The 19,083-nt window shown below is 44.6% G+C and overlaps 1 protein-coding gene across 4 annotated transcripts; it reads right to left on the bottom strand.

Moving 5' to 3' along the window:
• Positions 1–4,488: 4,488 nt before the first annotated feature.
• bcorl1 (BCL6 corepressor-like 1) lies at positions 4,489–17,718 on the bottom strand. 4 transcript variants are annotated; one of them, XM_036548951.1, is made up of 12 exons: positions 17,624–17,677; positions 13,426–13,513; positions 10,403–12,991; positions 9,904–10,042; positions 9,204–9,677; positions 8,678–8,886; positions 8,118–8,369; positions 7,703–7,869; positions 6,472–6,617; positions 5,955–6,032; positions 5,508–5,667; positions 4,489–5,206 (listed from the first exon to the last, which is right to left on the bottom strand). In XM_036548951.1, exons 2-12 carry the CDS (start codon positions 13,429–13,431, stop codon positions 4,906–4,908), a joined length of 4,521 nt encoding a protein of 1,506 aa, XP_036404844.1. In that variant the 5' UTR covers positions 13,432–13,513; positions 17,624–17,677; the 3' UTR covers positions 4,489–4,905. The 4 variants fall into 4 exon arrangements, with proteins under 4 accessions (XP_036404844.1, XP_036404845.1, XP_036404842.1 ...); XM_036548952.1 differs by lacking the exon at positions 17,624–17,677 and adding an exon at positions 14,793–14,847; XM_036548949.1 differs by lacking the exon at positions 13,426–13,513 and having other exon boundaries at positions 17,624–17,718.
• Between the last annotated feature and the right edge of the window lie 1,365 nt (positions 17,719–19,083).

Raw genomic sequence — 19,083 nt, 5'->3', positions numbered from 1 at the left:
TAACTGACTAACACAGGTGCTCCCCTCTTACTGTCATTGTGTTTTTTTCAAGAACGTTTAGTCAAATGTCTTGTTTGTTGCATTTGAGACGCCAAAACATTCACAAAGTGCTTACTGTATGACACTTATTACACTTTATTCAGAGTTTTACCTTTCGGTTTATTTTTTTAATCTTTATTTAAATAGGACAATCAGCTGAGAACTCAATTTTCTTTTACGATGACAACCTGGGCAAGCAAGTTATGTTGGTAATGGGATAACATAACCTATCAGCTGTAAGGGTAATATTTACGAGGGCAGATTTAGCATCCAGTTTAGTAAATTTGACCAGGACACTAAGGTTTGACCCTCTAAAAGTGCCATCAGATCTTTAATAGTTACAATGGGAGAGGACCATGATGTACTAAGTCATGCTTAGATGATGTCTCATACTACTCATACAACATACTGTGCCCCTGTTTGTGCACTGGAGCATTTCTGCTTGGTCCAGAGGGAAGACCGGCCCCCTCCTGGCCCATCAATACCACTTACAGCAGCAGCCTGGTCTCCCAGGTAATCATCAGTGCTACCCCATAAAAAAAAAATGAGAATATTAGATTACATTTTTAGCTCAGTAAATATATTTAAAATGTGTAAATTATTGCCATTTTGGTGTATTGCAATATACTTCCGAATCTCCGTATAGGACTTGCCCACCTCACCACTCTGTTACCATCAGCCACATTCAGCTATAATGGATCAGTGGTCACACTGATTCCATCTATGGTCAGTGAGTCAGTGATCATGTGGTTGTTAGTAAGTCATAGTAAGCTTCATTTTTTTTTTTTAGCTAACTAGCAAACAGTCACACTGCCATAACAGAAGAGGGTGGTAAAAAGGGAAGAAGTCTGACATCCTTTAGACAAAGTCAAATTATCTAGTATAATAAATACATACCTAATATATATGTCTTGCAAAATAGTATATATATCTAGTATAATAAATACATATATGTATATATTTAATAGGGTATATAATACATTTATTACAAACTTTCTTTTAGAAACTAAAGAAATAAAATCTATTTACAAGCTTGAACAGGAAGGGAAAGTACGTCTCTCTCACAGAACCTGTTCCCAGCCATGTTCCCTGTGAATGTCAAAACAGACTAAAACAAAACACAAGCTCAGAGATAAAACGCAGGGCCCTCATCTCGGCCAATGGGAAAACAGGAAGATGGTGCGCACAGAATCTTTTGACGCTTTAGGGAGATGCATGCTGAATTATCCACCACTGCCACAGGACACCGAACCTCATGGAGAGGAATGCACAAACACACACACGCATGCACGCACGCACACACACACACACACACACACACTCTGCCATGCAGGACAAGGCATGAGATCACGCCGTCAGCCCGTGGGGGCTTCCCAACAGAGCAGTAAACAGCGGCCAGAGGAGTCATATTTCCACAGGTCGCACTAACCCACTGCACAGATGAAGCCGGGAAAACCAATGGGCAGGTCACAGCTGAACTCTCCCGGACACCCTCATTAGTAACGGGGCGACGTGTTTATAGAACACACAGTCCCACGCAGAGCATAACAGATGGACAGGGCGCTGAGGAAATGTATTTACAGCAATCACCAGGAAATGACATTAGCTGTGATTCCTGGGAAAAAAATAATTGATTTATCAATTATTCATTGGTTGTTTGAAAAATAATGGTATAGACTTTAAAAAGCAAGTTGTTGTTCCGTCATACGCTACTGATACACCCATAAGTGTTGACGAATTTGATTCATTTTTTGCGCGCGCTTGAGAGCTTTAGGGGAAAACGTTGAGTGTCAATGATCACCAGTCCTCTCTTAGCTGAGAAAGGGGTGTACTGAATCACAGGAGGGAGCAGACATATTACACTGTTGGCATACGTGCCACCCAGAGGGTTTATAGATAGGTTTATCTGTAAACCTCTTGGGTGCCACACATGGCATTTGCCAGTTGCTGTAAACAGCTAAGCTTAGCACAAAGAGAGAGGCGTTTCCCAGCTGTGCACGTACCCTCTGTCTGCTTGTCAGTACGTGACTGTGTCGCTGTCTGCTCCACGTGCCTTGCAGTTCACGATTTCCCTTTTTTTATACTGGTACGTTCTTTTTGAGTTTCTAACGTTAATGAAACTCACAACTGCTTTACATATGAAGAGTTGCTAACGTCGGCTGAGTTTACACGTTTACGAAACTTGCAGTCTGTGAGTAGATTGCAAATAGCAGCTCTTATTACAGGCTTTAAATATCAAAATATATCAAGTGTCTAGATTTCAACATTTACATTTAACACATGTAAGGTTTGCATTTCTATGATCTCTCATTTTAAAATATGAGTTTCCCTTCGCTGAATTACTAACATTGCTGGATTTGGTAGCATATGACATCTTAAGTAACAGTATGTTCATATTTATTACCGCAATGTTGCACACGAATGGGTAGAGTGTCTGATTTAATTAGCGAAATTATTGTTATAGAAACCTAAATTGGCAGCACGATTGTGTCACGTAGCGCGAGAAGTTACATTTCGGAGCTAAAGCTGTCAAACTGTCACTCTTGCTCTCCTCCCACTAACAGTTTCCGCCGCAGAAATAGATCTAATGACGGGATCATCGCGAACTTCTTGTTCCCCCTAGTGGACACATGGCGCAGCCTTCTTATCTGCAGTTACAGACACTTCTCCACCAGCTCCATCGAGGCTCTTCACGGCTCCTCCAGCTCGGGTTTAAGCGGCTACTGGCTCTGCAGCCTATAGTTCTAATTATTTCCATCCCTTGATACACGCAGAGTCCCCATGCTGCTTCTCTGATGCAAAAAGATGCTCAGTAAAAAGTTTCTCAGCTGAAGTGTAATTGAAATCTTCGTGCTTGCACCATCATTTCAATAAATCGGATTTGTTCCAGTTTTCTGGAATTACACCTCAATGTATGGGAGCCAAAGCTTTTCTTACGTATTGAAGTAGGTGGTTTTTTAATATCGCACACCGCATGTTTTGGGAATTAATGAGACAAATAATACTTTTAAACAATGCCATTTTATAAGAGATTTATGAGACATTGTAAATAAGCACTTCCAGACAATCATGCTTTATTCTTATTTCTTTTTAAAAAGGATCAAAAAAGGTTTATATTCATTTTGAGTTTTCGACAGTGCTTATATATGTAGTACATCGTCCAAAACGACAAGAAGTTATCTTCAGGAAGTCCTGTATTCCACCACAGGAGTAAGAACTAAATTGCTTCACAACATCTGTGTCTGTTCATTTTAAATATCATTTTGAACTTAAAACACTGATTGTCAACACAAAATCTAGCTTAGCACCAGTACATTAAAACTGTACTTTTGCTTCTAAAAATACTGTACGCAAAGAGGGCAAACAAAACAATTCTTTATAATAGAATAATTACACATTTCAAGTTAATCACCAACCATTCGAAGCAGACTTCATTTTGTCAGAATCACAAAAAAATCAAATATATTAAGTCTATCAAATTAAAGCAGGACACCAATCAAATAGTGTATATAAAACAGATTTGTGGTGGAACCCATCACGTTATGAGGACAGGTGAGGATGAGTGGAAGGTAGGCAAGAGTTCACTATTTTTTTTCTTTGAACCTTCTAGAGGAAGATGCAGGTTACAATCCATCTTATTCTTGGGGAACATTTCTGGTAAAGATATCTGGAATGTTCCCTTGATTGCACAGATCCAAATACAAGCTTATTTATTATATTAATACATTGGATGCTGAATCACAGGAACTTGACAGTTCAATCATGGTCAAACCCTTGACCCTTGACTTGTGTGTCTGTGGAGGAGCACCGATTATCTGCTGGAATACATCGATCTGAAATATTTTTTTGTGAGGAAATGATGGAATTTCAAAGAACAACTTAAAGAGCAGACACTGCAAGAGAGAGGAGAAAGACGCAGAACATTTAGTTGGAGAGTAAACTGGCCAGGATGTCACACCAAAAATAATCACCCTTATTTTTCTAAAGATTAACACAAAACAGTTGGGACACTCCCTCCAACACATGACAAATGACAGAAAGGCCGAGCAAAAATGAACAACTTCCAACTGCACAGCAGAGCGTGAGGTGTGGGCAAACTCTGACTCAGTCACCTGAGTGGCATGTTCTGGGCACTGCTGCTCTCCCCAGGGGCTTGTGTCCTCTGTGAATTTCGGTGCTGGCTGGTCAGCAGAGAAACCATCTGGCCCTGTGGCCCTCCTGCCACAGTTAGTGGCATGTAAGCCTCTTAGCTGCACTCAAAGAGTTCACCAAGATAAAAGCCTCAGATTATCTCTGTCTGAAAACATTCCTCTCATAAATGCATACACAAAAAAAAAAAAAACTATGAATCCATTTTCATCCCCCTTGCTATTTCAGTAATACATTACAATCCAAAATGTGTTAACCCTGATGGCAAGATATACATATATATTTGTATATATACATATATTCATACAAAAGGTTTTTAAAACATTTATTGGATACTGAAAAATACCTATAGATTGAAACCTGAAAGTTGCTGTCCGATGGTGCCCACCCCTACCTACCCTCCTCAATGGTGTAATGTCATGGAAAATAAGGACAAGATTCTTCATTCTTCATTCCTCTTTGTCAGGAAGCGACAGGTGGCTTAGGATGAGCATCCCCCAAACTAATATTCAAAAACTGATGTGTCTAGAGTGTTGCATCACCTTGCCAAACTCTGACTGTGCAAAACGCTGGTTCTGTTTGTGTACCATCGGCCACCGCGATGACCTCATTGTGCCAGATGACACGCCTTCCGTCTTATTTCCCTTTTTATTTGATCTGCTTGCTACTGAATGATTGGGAGTCCACTCTGGGAAAGGTTTGGGCAGGTAGGCATTGCTACCGAGCAGAGGGGTAGTCTGTGTCCAATGGTTCCTCCTCAAGGAGCTCTACAGAGGATCCCAGCAGTCCTTGTAAGTCCGACACGCAGCGCACCAGCTCCACCGGCCCGTCCGCTTCGGCACCTCCACCTACCTGAGGATCCCGCGGGACTGGCGTCACCTGGCTGATGGACACCTGTCTGCACAGCTCGGACCACGAGATGCTCACCACCTCGAAGTGAGGGTACCGTGCTCGGAATATCCGTGCGGACATCTTGAGCCGCTTCAGGACGTCAGACAAGAGGAACCAATTACAAAACCTGAGAAAGCAGGCACACAAATAAACTGTTAAGTTTTGCCTTACATACATCAAATAAACTGTTGAGTGCTGAAGATCTGTGACAGCATATTGGCAAGCCATGTTCTTTTGTTACATGCAAGATTCTTTTAAAAGGAGGACAGCTGCATGAAAAAAAACATTTCTGGAGATGTCACCGTTTTCCTTACAAAGGAGATAACAAGGAAAATGTATTAAAACTTGAGACTGATATTTCAAAGCTCAGGAGCTACTCCCTCTTGGCACCAGCAAGTCACACCCTGGATGGTGTTCCATTCACTCACCCCTGTGACAGTGACACCTGAACGTAGTAGCAGGGTAGGAGGGGCTCTGTGGAGAACTCAAACAGGAAGCAGTCCTTCTCTGCATTCATCTCCTTCCTCTCCTCCTTCTCCTCCTCAGGGCATGATAGCAGGAAGTCCCAGCATGCATCCTGTTCAGTCTCTGAAAGCGCACACGGTTTTATTGCTGCAAACTACTTGGTCTTTGTCCCTCACAGCTTCTCTTCTCAGAACACTCAGCATTCTCTCATCACGTGCTTAGCACTCCCTCTAGTGGACATGTTGTTCAGGTACAATAAATCATTACAGCAATTTGTCATCAAGATGGATGCTGATTAACAGACAAGCTATAACCTCATATGCAGCTGTAATTAAAAGCCGAAGCCGAATTAACAGAACACAAAGAAACATCCTTCCTGTAAGCTGCCAGCAATGATATTTTCCTCTTACCAAACACAGAACTGCTGTAGAAATCCCACTGTAGGCCAGGATCGTTGTCAGCGCGTCCATCCAAATCCGCGAAGTATTCTGGAATCGAACAGATCCAGACTCAGCACGCACTCTCCTCTCTGCTATTCAACAGAGACGTTCCAACAGGGCTGGGCTGCTAATTTAACTGCTACCCAGAGCTTTGCATACTAACATACAAGGGCCAACGCTCCAAGTTTCCCTAAAATTCCCCTTACAGTCTATGCAGTCACTGCACATACTCATTAAATTGCATTACATTACTGGCATTTAGCAGACGCTCTTATCCAAAGCAACTTACACAGTTTACAGTTTTTACATGTTATCCACTTATACAGCTGGATATTTACTGAAGCAACTGTGGCTTAAATACCTTGCCCAAGGGTACAGCAGCAGTGCCTCAGCTGGGACTCAAACCAGCAATCTTTCAGTTACAAGTCCTGCTCCTTAACCACTGTGCTACACTCACTATCTAACTCCCATAGAGGCGAATAGTTACCGCTGAGAAATATCTTCATGTTGGGGCTCTGGGCCAGTTTGACTGCTGTCTGTCCAGAGTAGGTGGCCAAGGTGGGGTCCGCCCCCCGATTCAACAGCATCCACGCCACAGGCAGATTGTCACCAGCCACTGCGTCGTGGATTGGCCTGAAAAAGAGGGTCAGCGTCACACACTACCACTGATGCAGAAAGTAAAAGTTGAGGTGCAATGATGCATGAACTCACACATAGATTCAGTCAATAGAGGGATAAAACATGCCACCAGCCATCAGTTAATGCTATGGAAATTTCCGAAGTGTTCAGCTGACCCATGACTTCCAAAAGCATCCCTCAGATCCATCCATAAATTCATTAATGAATGTGATGCCTGATGAACTGCACCAGGTGTATTGTACAAATTTAGATTGAATTATCTAATGTCTGCAATTCAGTTTTCCTAAGTGTAAGAAACAATAAACTGCATCACAGTGTTATATGAATTCTACACTGTAATCACTTTTTTCTACAGTGTTAAACTGTGTAATACCTCTATGCTCATCCATTCACTTACTGGTAACACTTCAACGGTGTGCTTTATATAGGATATTTGTAGTTCATACATGTTCTGCCTGTCTATGCTAAGTTTAGCTGTACAGATGGCTGACATGGATTTGAAGTAGCAAAACGAGGTTTTACATATGCAGGAGTTCAGCAGTTCTTGCACAGTCAGCGCTATTTAAAAGATATTGAAACATGAAAAATCAGAATCATCTTAACTAATGCATGTAAGATTGATTGATGTTCAAAAACTTAACCAATTCTAATGTAAAGTTCTACTGCCACAAAATTAATAAGTGGAGCCTTCCTGCTTGTTCTGTGCTCTTTGATCCACATTAATGGGTAAGCTATTAAAAAGAAGTTGGATGTAAGCTTCAGACACAAACAAGTTCTGTCTGCTCCATTAGATCTTAATGGCATTGATTTTGTTTTTTTGCTGCTCGGGAGGAATATGAGGCACAGCTGTCAGAAAATGTAAATTTTTACTCAACACGTATGAATAATGTCCTCATAAATCAGACTCAGCACTGGTATCAGGAATGCATCATAAATCGACCAGAAAATCTCCTATCGACCGCGCTCCGAAATACATCATTTTGAATATAAATATGCAAAGCTCTGCCAATGTGCTCAAAATGCCGCCCTGATCACCAGCCCGCCCTCCTGCCAGTGATCCCCTGGGTCCCCATGTCTACCGTGTTCCGTCCTGGGAGCTGCAGTTGATGTCGGCGCCGTGTTCCAGCAACATCTGGACGATGTGAGTCCAGCCCCTCGCGCAGGCTTCATGGAGCGCCGTGTAGCCCGCGTTGTCCCGACGATTCACCTCTCGCACGTCTTTCTCCAGGCAGTAGAGCACCACCTCCTAGAGGACAAGCGAGAAGCAGTGCGACCAGAGTCAGGGCTATGAGCCACGCCACACAACTAACAAAAAAAAAAAAACCTTCCACATCAGGACTTGTTTCAATGAAGTCCTCCAGCCATGTGTGGGTGAGGAGTCGAGACAGTGTGTTAAAATGATCAGAGGGGCCACAGATCTCCCTGTCAATACCCTGCAGGCTGTGAAGCTGGGGCTCAGGGAAGCGGCGGGCAGGTGTTGAGGCGGAGCTCTACCTGGTAGCCCAATCTGGCCGCTCTTTGAAGCAGAGTTTCCCCGGCATTCTTATTGACAATCAGCCGGCGAACCTCTGGAGGGACAGGTCGGCCAGGGGGGGATTCTGGAGTCCTTCCCCTCCTGGCACCGCCTGTCTTGCTGGCAGTTGGAGAGGATAGCCCCCTGGGAGGCGATTTCTTCGCCAAAGGGCTGTCAGCATCGGCAATGAGAGAGGAGGAGCGTCTGCCTGAGCTGCCACGTTTGGTCTTGAGCTGGAAGAAAGATTTTGCAGACGGAAGAGAAATGTGGAGGTGACACTGCAAGAACAAGTTATTTACTCTTCACTATACGAAATCAGCTGCTGCAAGCAGCTCTTCAAAAAAAGACAAAAATCTGAGTTCAATCCCTCTGTAGTTATTCTTTTTGCCATTGGAGGGCACTCTAAGCATGCCTGTAAGGCTTCCTAGTTAAAACTGCAACACACTAAAAGGAAAATTGGGGTGAATTGGGACAGTCCTCTGAATTTTCTGTGGAAACACCTGCAGTCACAAAAAAGGGCTGAGTTACAAACGTCCCCTACCTTCTTCTCCTCATCTGTACTGCATAAATGTTTGCTTTTGAACTTCCTCTTCCCCGAGGGTTTATCAGCGGGCTCAGGAGAGGCATGGCACTCTGGGTGACGGGCAGACCCCGAACGGGTCAGCAGACCCTTCCTGGGACTGGTGTCTGGGCTGGTACTCCGATACGCCACTGTGGGGCTGGTTCTTGGGTACAGACCCATCCTTTGGTCTACACAACAAAGAATCACAGATGCCCATCAGTATTCCTTAAAACGGGCATGCCTGAACACCTGTTACAATAATAAGCATGTAATTAATCTTGGCTGACATATCCTGGAGTAATGCAGGATAGCAAGAAGATGGACTACTGGCATGCAAAGGATGTTTAAGATGCAGACAATAACAAGCAGTGCAATCAACAGATTAAACACTGCCATTCTATTCATAATGAGCTTCTATTCATTCCTTCCACCAAAGTATATATTTATTTTTGAGTTCCATCCATTAAATCATAAATTGTGCCTTGGGATTTATTTGTCAGGGTACCTGTCCCAGCTCGGGTGGCCTGCCGTGTGGTCACACACGTCTCGTCCCCTTCTCCGGCCCGGTCCCTCTCGGTGACGTACTCCCCGTTCTGGTATTTGCTGTTCCTGCGACGCTTCCTCTTCTTTACGGAGGCGTCCCCCTCGCTGCCGTTCGCTGGCTTCGGCGTCCCGCTGCGGGGCTGGTCAGGCAGCGGAGTGGAGCGGGGTCTTCCCCTCGGCCTGCGGATTTGGGGTTGAGGGGCGGGAGGAGATGTTGCAGGAGGAGACGTTGCAGGAGGAGACGTTACAGGAGGAGATGCTGCGGGAGGACTCCACCCCTCCTGTCGAGCCTCGTCCGTACGCCGGCGTCCCCTCCTCAACCTGGGCGGGCGACCACCTGAGGACTGTAGCTCCTTACTCAGCCAGCCCGGGCTGCTCTGTGAACCCGGGGCCTCTGTGGTGCCCTTGCTGGGTGTGATGGATATGCTCTCATTACCTGAGGGAGGACAAAATGTACCCATTAGTCCCTGACTCTGAGGACACGGCTCCCAACAACCACCGGCTGTTGGTTTTAAAAAGGAAACTCCTCTGTGCGTAAAAGAGTGTGTAGTACCAGGTTCACAAAATAAAAACTTTACGATAAAAGATTTAAATCTACACTTCTGGACACTTCCATGGAAACAGCTGTCTTGGAATTCCATGCTTGAAAGTGCATTAATTACCTGTTTTGTTGTAAGAGAGCTGCAGCACATCGTCAAGGCCAGTCCATCCCCTAGTAGTCTCTTCCGTCTCCTTGCCCAGCTGGGATGTAGCCGCATCCTGCTGCCTCGACTCTGGTGCAGGTACCCATTGTTTCTTCTGCTGAGGTACACGAGATATTGATTATGCTCACAAAATCAAGTCCATCTGTCTATCCAGCATGTGGCTTCACCAGAGATGAAAAACAACAGTGACACATTTTTGGAAATTCCTGAATCTCAGTGTTTTCAAAACAAAATATTTTCTTAAAACTGATTAAGACTACACCAGTTTTCCTTCTTTCTGAATGCTGCTCTAAATGTTAAACTGTGCTGTGAATAATAAACACTAACTGCGTTCTGCTTCTCATTAATAACCGTAAATGATGAAGTCATACTGAGTGCGAAAACTGGGACCGTTTCTACTCGACAGCTTCTGTGGAAAATACGAAGGAAAATAAAAAACATTACAAATGACCCTTACTTTCTTGCTCTGATGCCACTCCGTTGTTCTGTCCTTGTCATGTGATCTCTTTAAGCTCGTCACCATCTTCCTTGTGGATGCTGGAGATGCTTTCTCAAGCCTGCTCGGGCTGACCTTTTTGTTTATGCTAACAGCAGCTTCTGCTTTTGATGGGGACCCCTCTTTGGTTACATGCGACTCCTTCCTCAGTTCAGCTACATCTGCACACTGACCCTTCAGGATGGATAGAGCAATTTCCTCCAGCTTCACACAAGGAGGGAGGCCCTCAAATACTGGCTTCTCCCTTTCCTCCCCTGCCTTCTGGACCGAACTGGTTTCAATCCTGTTTTTGTCAGCTGGTCCACAACCAACAAATATCTGAGTATGGAGTCTTGAGCTATCAGAGTGCTCGTCACTCCCTGTTTTTTCTTCCCGTTTGAGACATTTTTCAGTGGTCTTCTCTCTAAGCTCTGCTATACTCCTGTTCTCTTGATTGCAGGTAACTTTGGCAGGTGCCCCCTCTGAAGAATCCGCCTCCGGGTTTCCATCTCTCCTCTTCACAGATCTGAACGGCAGGAATTCACTTGTGTCCACCTGCCGAGGCTGAGTGTCCTGGGACCCAAAGTGCAGGCTCAAGGCGTCAGGCCTTCTTGGGCCTGCAGCGGCAGGACTGTTGCATCCCTTGACGGAAAGCGTCGACGTCTCCAGGGCTTTCTGTTTCACTATGGACTCAAGATTGGACAAGGGAGACTTCGTCTTGCCCCACTTCTTCTCGGGAATTTTTGGTGAGCTTGGGTGGGCGCTCTGAAGCAGAGGACCTTCACAGCCAGTGAACACACGTAGTTTGGGGGTCACCTGAATGACCTTCCGCTGCACCATGGACCCTTGGTGAGGAAGAACGGGCTGGTGCTGTGAAGGACTGTCAACAGCAGGAGAGAGCGGCACAGCCGCCCTTCCACTACTGAGTTTACGATGAGGATGGGAACCTGCGGGGATGGGTTCAGCAGTAGGGAAAGTATCCTTGGATGTGCAAACCTTTGTTCCATGTAAACAGGCATTGTTAGAATACATGGAACCCATAATATGCTGGGCGTCTTTTGTTACGGATGGTTCTTTTTTGCCCCTAGAGACCAGCTGCTCTCCTTGGTCAATAATTGAGATGGTCTCTGGTTTAGCAGTGTTCTGGAGGTCTTCCACAAAGGCAGCCCCTTTGCCATCTTTGCTGCGCAGTGTAGAAGCTAAAATGGGGCTGGCCACACCCACATAGGTCCCCGTCAGGTTGTTAATGGAGCCCTGTGGACCACTCTTAGGCCAAGGTACAGATGGTTCAAGAACCTGGTGATTCAAGAGTTGTGTGGCTTGCTTTGGAGGAGCACCATTTCTCAGGGGGTCTGGGAAAATAGCTTGATGAACATCAGGCCCAAAACTGGCAGTCACGGCCTTCTTTTGAGAGACTGTCTCGTTCTGACCAGCTTCTGGAGGGTTGTGCTCATTGGCTTGGGAAGGGGTTTGAGGATCCTTAGTAGTTTTTGGACGTTTGGACTTTGAGGACAAGTCGAGGGGCATGTCCCTCGCTTCAGCAAGAACATGCTCCTGTGTAACACATGGAGCCTTGAGTCTTGCGTACGTTATTGATGTCTTATCAGCGCTGCGATGCGACGGACCTTTCTCTAAGTGGTTCAGCAGCCTGCTGTGTGTACTTACACTGGGTAGGGTGGGGCTACAGCAAATGGGAGCAGAGGGAAAGACTGAAAGAGGGGCCTGGGGGGCAGAGCCTGAGGCCGGCTGCTTGAACCGAGGAGCTGTGGTGGGCGCAGCCACAGAATCCAGGGCTGAACCGTGCTCCGCAGCTGCTTTCAAGCTCTTGCTGTCAGAGACAGGGCCCTGCTTGGTTTTCGGTGCTGCTGAAGCGGGTCTGGTTTCGGGTGTGAGCGCTCTGCCCACAGAAAAGTGGTAAGGATAGGCCTGGAGCTGGGGGACTGTGCTGGCGCTTGAACTTTGCGGCCGGCAGTCTGCGCGGAACTGGTTGGCTGTGGCTTCCCTTAAAGCTGCGATTTGGCCCAAGCCGGGGGGCAAGGTTATCGTGCACAAGGGGGAGGTAAAGTTGGAGGGGATAAAGGCAACCTGCTGGCCAGGTTTGAAAAGTGAGGAGCCCTGGAACCCTGAGGGAAGACTGATCACGGGTTGGGTCTGCGCGCTCGATCTCTTGTTCGCATTCACGTCGCTGGGACTCGCCTTCAGAGGCACCTTCTTGCCACCCGCCCACTGCCGCATGGAAAAAACCACCGCGTGGTCCGCACCGGATTTAGGGATCTCTGCTTTTTCGCGTGCTGCAGTGTTCACAGGGGCGGGGCTTAATGAGGGTGTGCTGTTAGACTGGGGAGAGGGAGGGACCTCTGGACAGGAGCTGACTTCTGAAGAGGCATCAGCGATTTTGCAGTCAGCGGCCGTCGCCGGGTCGGTCTGCTGGCTGAGGGGCACGTCTCCTCTGAGCTCCGGAGGCAGGGTCTGAGGCGGGTTCCCCACCATGCTCGCAGACGCCTTGTTCGGAGCGCCAGTCTCTGTGATCACTGGGCCTCCATCCCCTGCGTTCATCGGAGTAGCATCCACCTGCGTAAAAACAACACACAAAGTCCACATTTATGGTTCACACTGGCTTCCACAAGAGACCGCAGAATTCCCACCACCCGTCCCCAACAGCAAAACCAAGCTCTTCTTCCCTTACCCAGGTCCTTAGCAAAGTCCAAATAATCTTCTATGTATCGAATGACATGTAAACCTGTATACAGAGGAACAGTTAACCCTGTCCACATCAGGATGTCTTTTCCTGGAAGGTCTGAGATAAGGCCCTTCCATACAGGAGTGTTTTCACTCTCATGTAAGCCTCTTTTAACTGAATACAATGTCATGTGACCCTTTAACTTTTGATAGAGCAGTTATACGTATGTGTAACATTATAAGATCGAGAAGTAAAATGGTATTCTATATAAATGATTACAAAGGATCTCCAATACCCTCACAATACCCTCACAGGAACACATTACCTGCATATGAGTGACGTTAACACAACATTCCTTAGGAGGTGCAGATTTTAGGAGAGAACAGACTGATACTTCTGTGTATGAAGCTGCACTGTTGGAAGACAAAAAGAACAAGAAACACTAAGCGTGTGTGTAAGAACGCACGAGCAGCACATGTGCGGTGAATGTGAATCTGCAGAAACATACACGGGTATTAAATGAGTGAACTGGCCTGTGCTAAGAAGGAACAGCTGCTGTAAGTATATCCTGTTTCTGCATAATCTTCAAGTAAAGGTCTACCTGTAGACAAAGCTTATTAGAAATCAGCGTAATTTTTACATTATATTTTAGCTCTCAGAGTAATGCCCTTGCTCACACTAACATGTAAACTGAGCAATATTCCACACACAAGTGGAAGACACTATATGAACAGTAATGTTGTCTGCGACCTGTCCCTTAACCAGCAGACCTTAAACTTGGAAATCTGACTTGAGCATCTGTAGGTAGTGTGAAGATGACCACAATTTAAAATGTGTAGGCAGTCATGGTTTCTAGATCAGTTAGTTGCATAACTAAATCATCTGGAATGCAGGAAAATTAAGATAAATTTAGTTTTTAGGTAAACCTGATCTTCACCTAGCACTCACCATTAATGAGTTGGCTGTTTTGTAGCTTTTAAGCATGTGGAGAAAATCTGGGTGTCACGCTTTTGCACCACAATTCACAAACCAAGAACTACCTGAGAATGTTATTCTGTCCAAGTAATGTGAATAAGCCAAAGAAAATGAGCAGGATGAGGTTTTTAGTTATAATCTGTGGACTCCTTTTACACTACCTCTGGACCTCACCTCTCATCAACACCTCTGGAAATGGTAACATTTTGCCTATTCAATTCACCCCATATCAGAGCTCCTTCTATCAGAACCATTCTCAGACAATAACAGGACCATGGAAACAAATTTATGTGCCACATTCCATTATTACATATTTATCATCAAACCACATTTATTTCTCTCAAGTACCTTCTCATCTTAACACTCCAGAAAGGTCAACTGTATTCTCATTTAGAACACTGAGACCAACACTTTCAATTCTGGGTACAAACTGTGAGCTGAACTGTAATTTTTGCAGCACTGGTTAAGGTATGCTGTGTTTAGATTTGTCTCTTTCTTAACAATTAAATGCTGAGGGCGTGGGGTTGCAGGGAAACTTCCTGTGTGTAAGAAGAGCTTCCTCACAAGAGATGTCACAATTTCCGAAAGAGGCAAGACTTCTGAGTTTTGGTCCTGAGCAGGCAGGACCTTATTTCAGATTTTAAACTAACAGTCTCATGTCTGTCAATCCTCCTTTTCAAAAGCAACAAATTAACACTGCACCGATACCAAGCTCACCTGTTTTGACTGTTCTTTTCCCTTTTCTTCTCACTCAGCTACGCTTTGCATTATGTAAAATGCTGCTTAAGTCCAAAAAAATGTGAAGCTTACAAAAAAAACTTGTGTAAACGTGTGTAACAGCTTAGTTAACGGTCAGCTTGAGCGGGACGACAAAGGGCAAGCATGAACAGAAAACATGCTGATCAGAAGGCAATGCAGGCAAGAGCATAGCTAAATGTCGCTTTTAGTGTTTGCCTCCCTTAACCCTGACAGTCCCATTGCATTGCACCTGGCTTTCCAGTCAGACAGATCAGGTCACCCCTTTTTATCAAGGATGCATCGGTGACATTTCCCCATCTTTCATTAATGCTGCACAGACAGATAGTCAGCAGTGACCTAGTCATGCACGCTGTTGCAGTGTGGAGGGGCTGGCTGTGACCATGGTAAGTGGAAGAGTTTTGTATAGGGTCGGGGATGGGGAAGTTTTGGTTGAGTAAGGGAGTGATACTTTCCTCTCTGCTTCACCACCTCACACACTGCAGCCTGTCCAGAAAATAACGCCATCAGTGGAGAGCCCTCTGTTTTGGAAGGGAAACCAACATTTGCTTGAGCCCGGCTCAATCCAGCACGTTCAAAGAAATCCCCCCCTAACACACAGCTTCTCTCACAATCGACATTGTCTCTGCAGTCCTTATTCAAAAAAGAGCCTGCTAGACAGGAACAAGTTCGCAAAATGATTTAACCGCGCTTGATTTTTTTTAAAACGGTGTAATGGCACTTTACTGTTTTCCATCACAGTTCTCGCTTCTGCACAGAGGTTACATTGACGACAAACGGACTGGTTTCCCACGAACCAACCACGGTTAACAGGTTGCTACTAATCCAAAACGGTTACCAACAAATATTCTCCTTGCACCAAAGCGTTTGCACATACATACAAATGTCAAGAAACGTATTTCAGAAAATTGTGTTAAATGTTGCCATATAGCGCAGCGTTTCAATGTAGCAATGTAGAAAGTTACCACGGTGTGATTTCGAACGGTATGGTATGGTACATCTTATTCAGACAACAGTAATAAGCTCAATACAAATGCATTTACAGACGCATGCTCCGACTCGTAACAAAACCCTAAAAGTCTATATACCAATTCGGTCCTACTGTATATCACAGTAAGATACGTTCTATTTTCTAGCCAAATCACAAGCAGATGCACCTCCCAGTTTGCCAGAAAAACGCAGATGAGTACTTAAAATATTTCCCAAAAGCAAACCATTCAGTAAACTACTCGTAAAGAAATCACGGTAGAGCAAAATATTGGTATTTATTTACTTAAGTTGGAAATAATCACGGGGAAAAGATACAAGCAGACATCTCAGCAACTCGCTGTATGGTGTCATCGTAACCCAAATATTGAGAAAACAGCTGGCTAAGAAAAACGGACCACATAATTTCAGTTGTTTTATGGAATCGTGCATCCGATTTTCTGCAGAAGATTCGTCGTCGTGTCTTGAGGAGACAGCTTTCCAGTATGAACCAAGCTAATTCCTCGGTTTGACGCGACTGTGTGAGTAAGCAAAGGGATTAGGTAAACCACATAACAACGGATGTAACTGTGCGTCAATTTCAAATCTATCTGATGCTTTTATATATTATGAAGCAATACAACAAAAATAAACCATTCTCCCTCCCCAAGTACCGAGCGAGATAGTCTATCGGCTGTGCAGCCGGGAGCCAACATTCTCACACGAGACGCGAGCGAGCGGCAAGTATGATGATGCTGAAAATGTTGTCGACCGCAGACGGTTCGGTTAATTTCACCTGAAAATCTTTACATTTATCGGTTATTCTCTGTGTTAAAGTTATTTACACTCTCAAGAGGGGTTTAAAATAACCCGCTCGTCCTAGTTTGCTCATCACAATATGAAAGGACGCCAATTGCCTCTCAGGTGATTCACTGTGTTGGGACCGTGGAAGACAATGCGAATGATAAAAAAGAGGATTAGATATTCGAATCGTTTTCAAAGAGCTGGGGAGCTCAAAGAAATACATACAGCGTTCAAAACTAGACAGCTGTCAAAGCTAAATTTTCCTGCAAGCTAAGTCGTAACACATCGTACGCATTCGCACGACCACAATGTAGCCCAACTAGCTACCACAAACACGTCCTTGCAGATATCGTGGCCAACATCAATCGATGGTCACAACCAAAAGAACAAACATTCCAAACTCCAATCGCATACAGATAATTTTAACAAGTTATCTAGTTAAAGACACGAGGTACTGTGTGTATGTAAGGCGTTTTATATAAACAAGTAGGCTTATAGAGAATGTGCTCCTTAGAAGTAGACTATTTGCGGGGGCAAATTTAGCCAGCACCGAGAAGAACAAATTACACTTTTGTGTAAATTCTGACAAAAAGTGTTGAAACCGACAAAATCCCACCAACACACTTCATTCAACTTGTTAGTGGACAGCTAAGTTAGCTAACTAGCAAACGTTTGCTACTGTACATGATGCGAAGGACAATGTTAGCTATAGTCAACCCAGAACGTGTTCGAAATAACATACGCGAGCTAAGGTCCCTGCGCAGCAAAGTGTACCCTAAGCGACTATCAGTCTGCATTACACATTGCTTGACACTGTTTAGATAGCTATCTGTACCCGACCGTATGGCACCCAAAATTCTTTGACCGCCTTCCTTCGGCCCTTACCGAACCGCCTCTACGTTCAAAGAGAAGATTATACAGACCAGAACCGATTTTTTCGACTCCGATAACGTTAGTATATAATTCGTAAAAATAATTATCTGGACAAATAGCTATTGTAAATTGTATAAACATTTACAAACCCGTTTGCTTAGTGGATAAATGGAAAAATGCATCAACGGACAAGTGAATTCCGTGTCTTTCGGCCAAGTCCGTTGCAGTTCACTAATCTCATCGTTTTCGGTTCTGAAAGTCCGGGGGGTTTCGTCAAGACAGTCCGTACCGTATCTCTCTGATGGGAGAGAGGGGCAGTGGAGAATTATTACTCTGGGACTTGTAGTGTTTCACTACCCACACCCTTTGGACAGGATTCCAAATAAGGGAGGAGTAGGGACTACAGGTACCAGCATGCACAGCAGGCCCAGCCGCTCAAGGGGAAAGGGGATCGCAACGGTGCGCTAAACTGAAAAAGCTTAAGTAGCAAAGTGAAAATAGAAAATGCGATAATTAAGACATCGGTTGTTAAGACATTTAAGTACGACCAACGGCAACGGATACGTAATTTTAAAGTGTTTCATCAAGGGGTACGACAGTAGAAGTATTGAAGTCCGAAGTAGCCAAAGAAAAGGAGCTTGAAAAGGTGGCTGTATAGTTCTCACATTGCAGCGAAATTAACACGAGGAGCTCAGACCCTGGCGGGTGTGGAAAGAATTCCGACTGAACTATTGTTAATGCTTCAAAGTGAACAGTATATTCATGACAGCTGATATGTGCTGGAAAAATATGCATGCGTCTCCAAATGAGACACGTGCTTCGGAATAAAATTGACCTGGATTAAACTGCCTGCTGTCTGGATAATGGTATCCATATTCTGACTGACACCTCCTTCTTTGACCCCTTGAAGAGGAATCACACTGGCCACTGAACTATAAAATGTGTAATTCAAAATCTGATACGGGCCTTCATCTTGATTTCATCCACGTCTAATCTGATCGGCTTCACAGCCGAGGAGGGTGCGTGTCTGTCTCCCAGGTTCACGGATGTGAAACAATACATCAATGCAAAGCTTACAATGCTTTTTTCCCCCCCAACTTCTTCTTTGACATGAAAATGGCTCCTAAGATTCTGATGTAATTTAATTTTTCATTACACTTTCATGCAATAATTTGATGCTGCAACAAAGAGAGTGATTTAATGTGTCTGATGTAGTGAAAAATAAAAATGACAAACTGCATTATGAGTGACTGTTTTTATAGTTCTAATTACATTTCTGTTTTACCGCTCAGCAGACACCCTTCTCTGTTTATATGTCGGCTACATTACTCAAACGTTTTGTCTTCCACTTCTTTCTGTGTGCTCCCCTTTCTACACAAATACTGTTACATTCTGTCGCAACTTTGACACCATCTCTCACCCTTCTTTTCTGTTTCTATGTTCCCCACTCTAGTGACTTCTATACCTGTCTCTCCAATGACTGGAATGTTTACACTTGCATCAATGTACCCTCAACTTCCTCTCTCATCCCACCCACCCATTCACTTTTTAATTCCATCCCTGACACTTTCATTCAACACTCAGCAAGAATAAAGAATGAACCACTGTG

The sequence above is a fragment of the Megalops cyprinoides genome, chromosome 16 (assembly GCF_013368585.1).
Source record: "Megalops cyprinoides isolate fMegCyp1 chromosome 16, fMegCyp1.pri, whole genome shotgun sequence".
Taxonomy (NCBI): domain Eukaryota; kingdom Metazoa; phylum Chordata; class Actinopteri; order Elopiformes; family Megalopidae; genus Megalops; species Megalops cyprinoides.
The sequence above is the reverse complement of the archived record's forward strand: the minus strand, read 5'-3'. Positions and strand labels throughout refer to the sequence as shown.

What these genes read in the sequence shown, in the direction of transcription:
- bcorl1 (XM_036548949.1), bottom strand. Translation starts at nt 17,656, where the DNA reads ATGCATTTTTCCATTTATCCACTAAGCAAACGG. An exon ending in AGTGGCATCAGAGCAAGAAA is followed by an intron (nt 10,043 to 10,402) that starts GTAAGGGTCATT and finishes CGTGTACCTCAG; the next exon opens with CAGAAGAAACAATGGGTACC. An exon ending in CGGCCAGATTGGGCTACCAG is followed by an intron (nt 7,870 to 8,117) that starts GTAGAGCTCCGC and finishes CTTGTCCTCTAG; the next exon opens with GAGGTGGTGCTCTACTGCCT.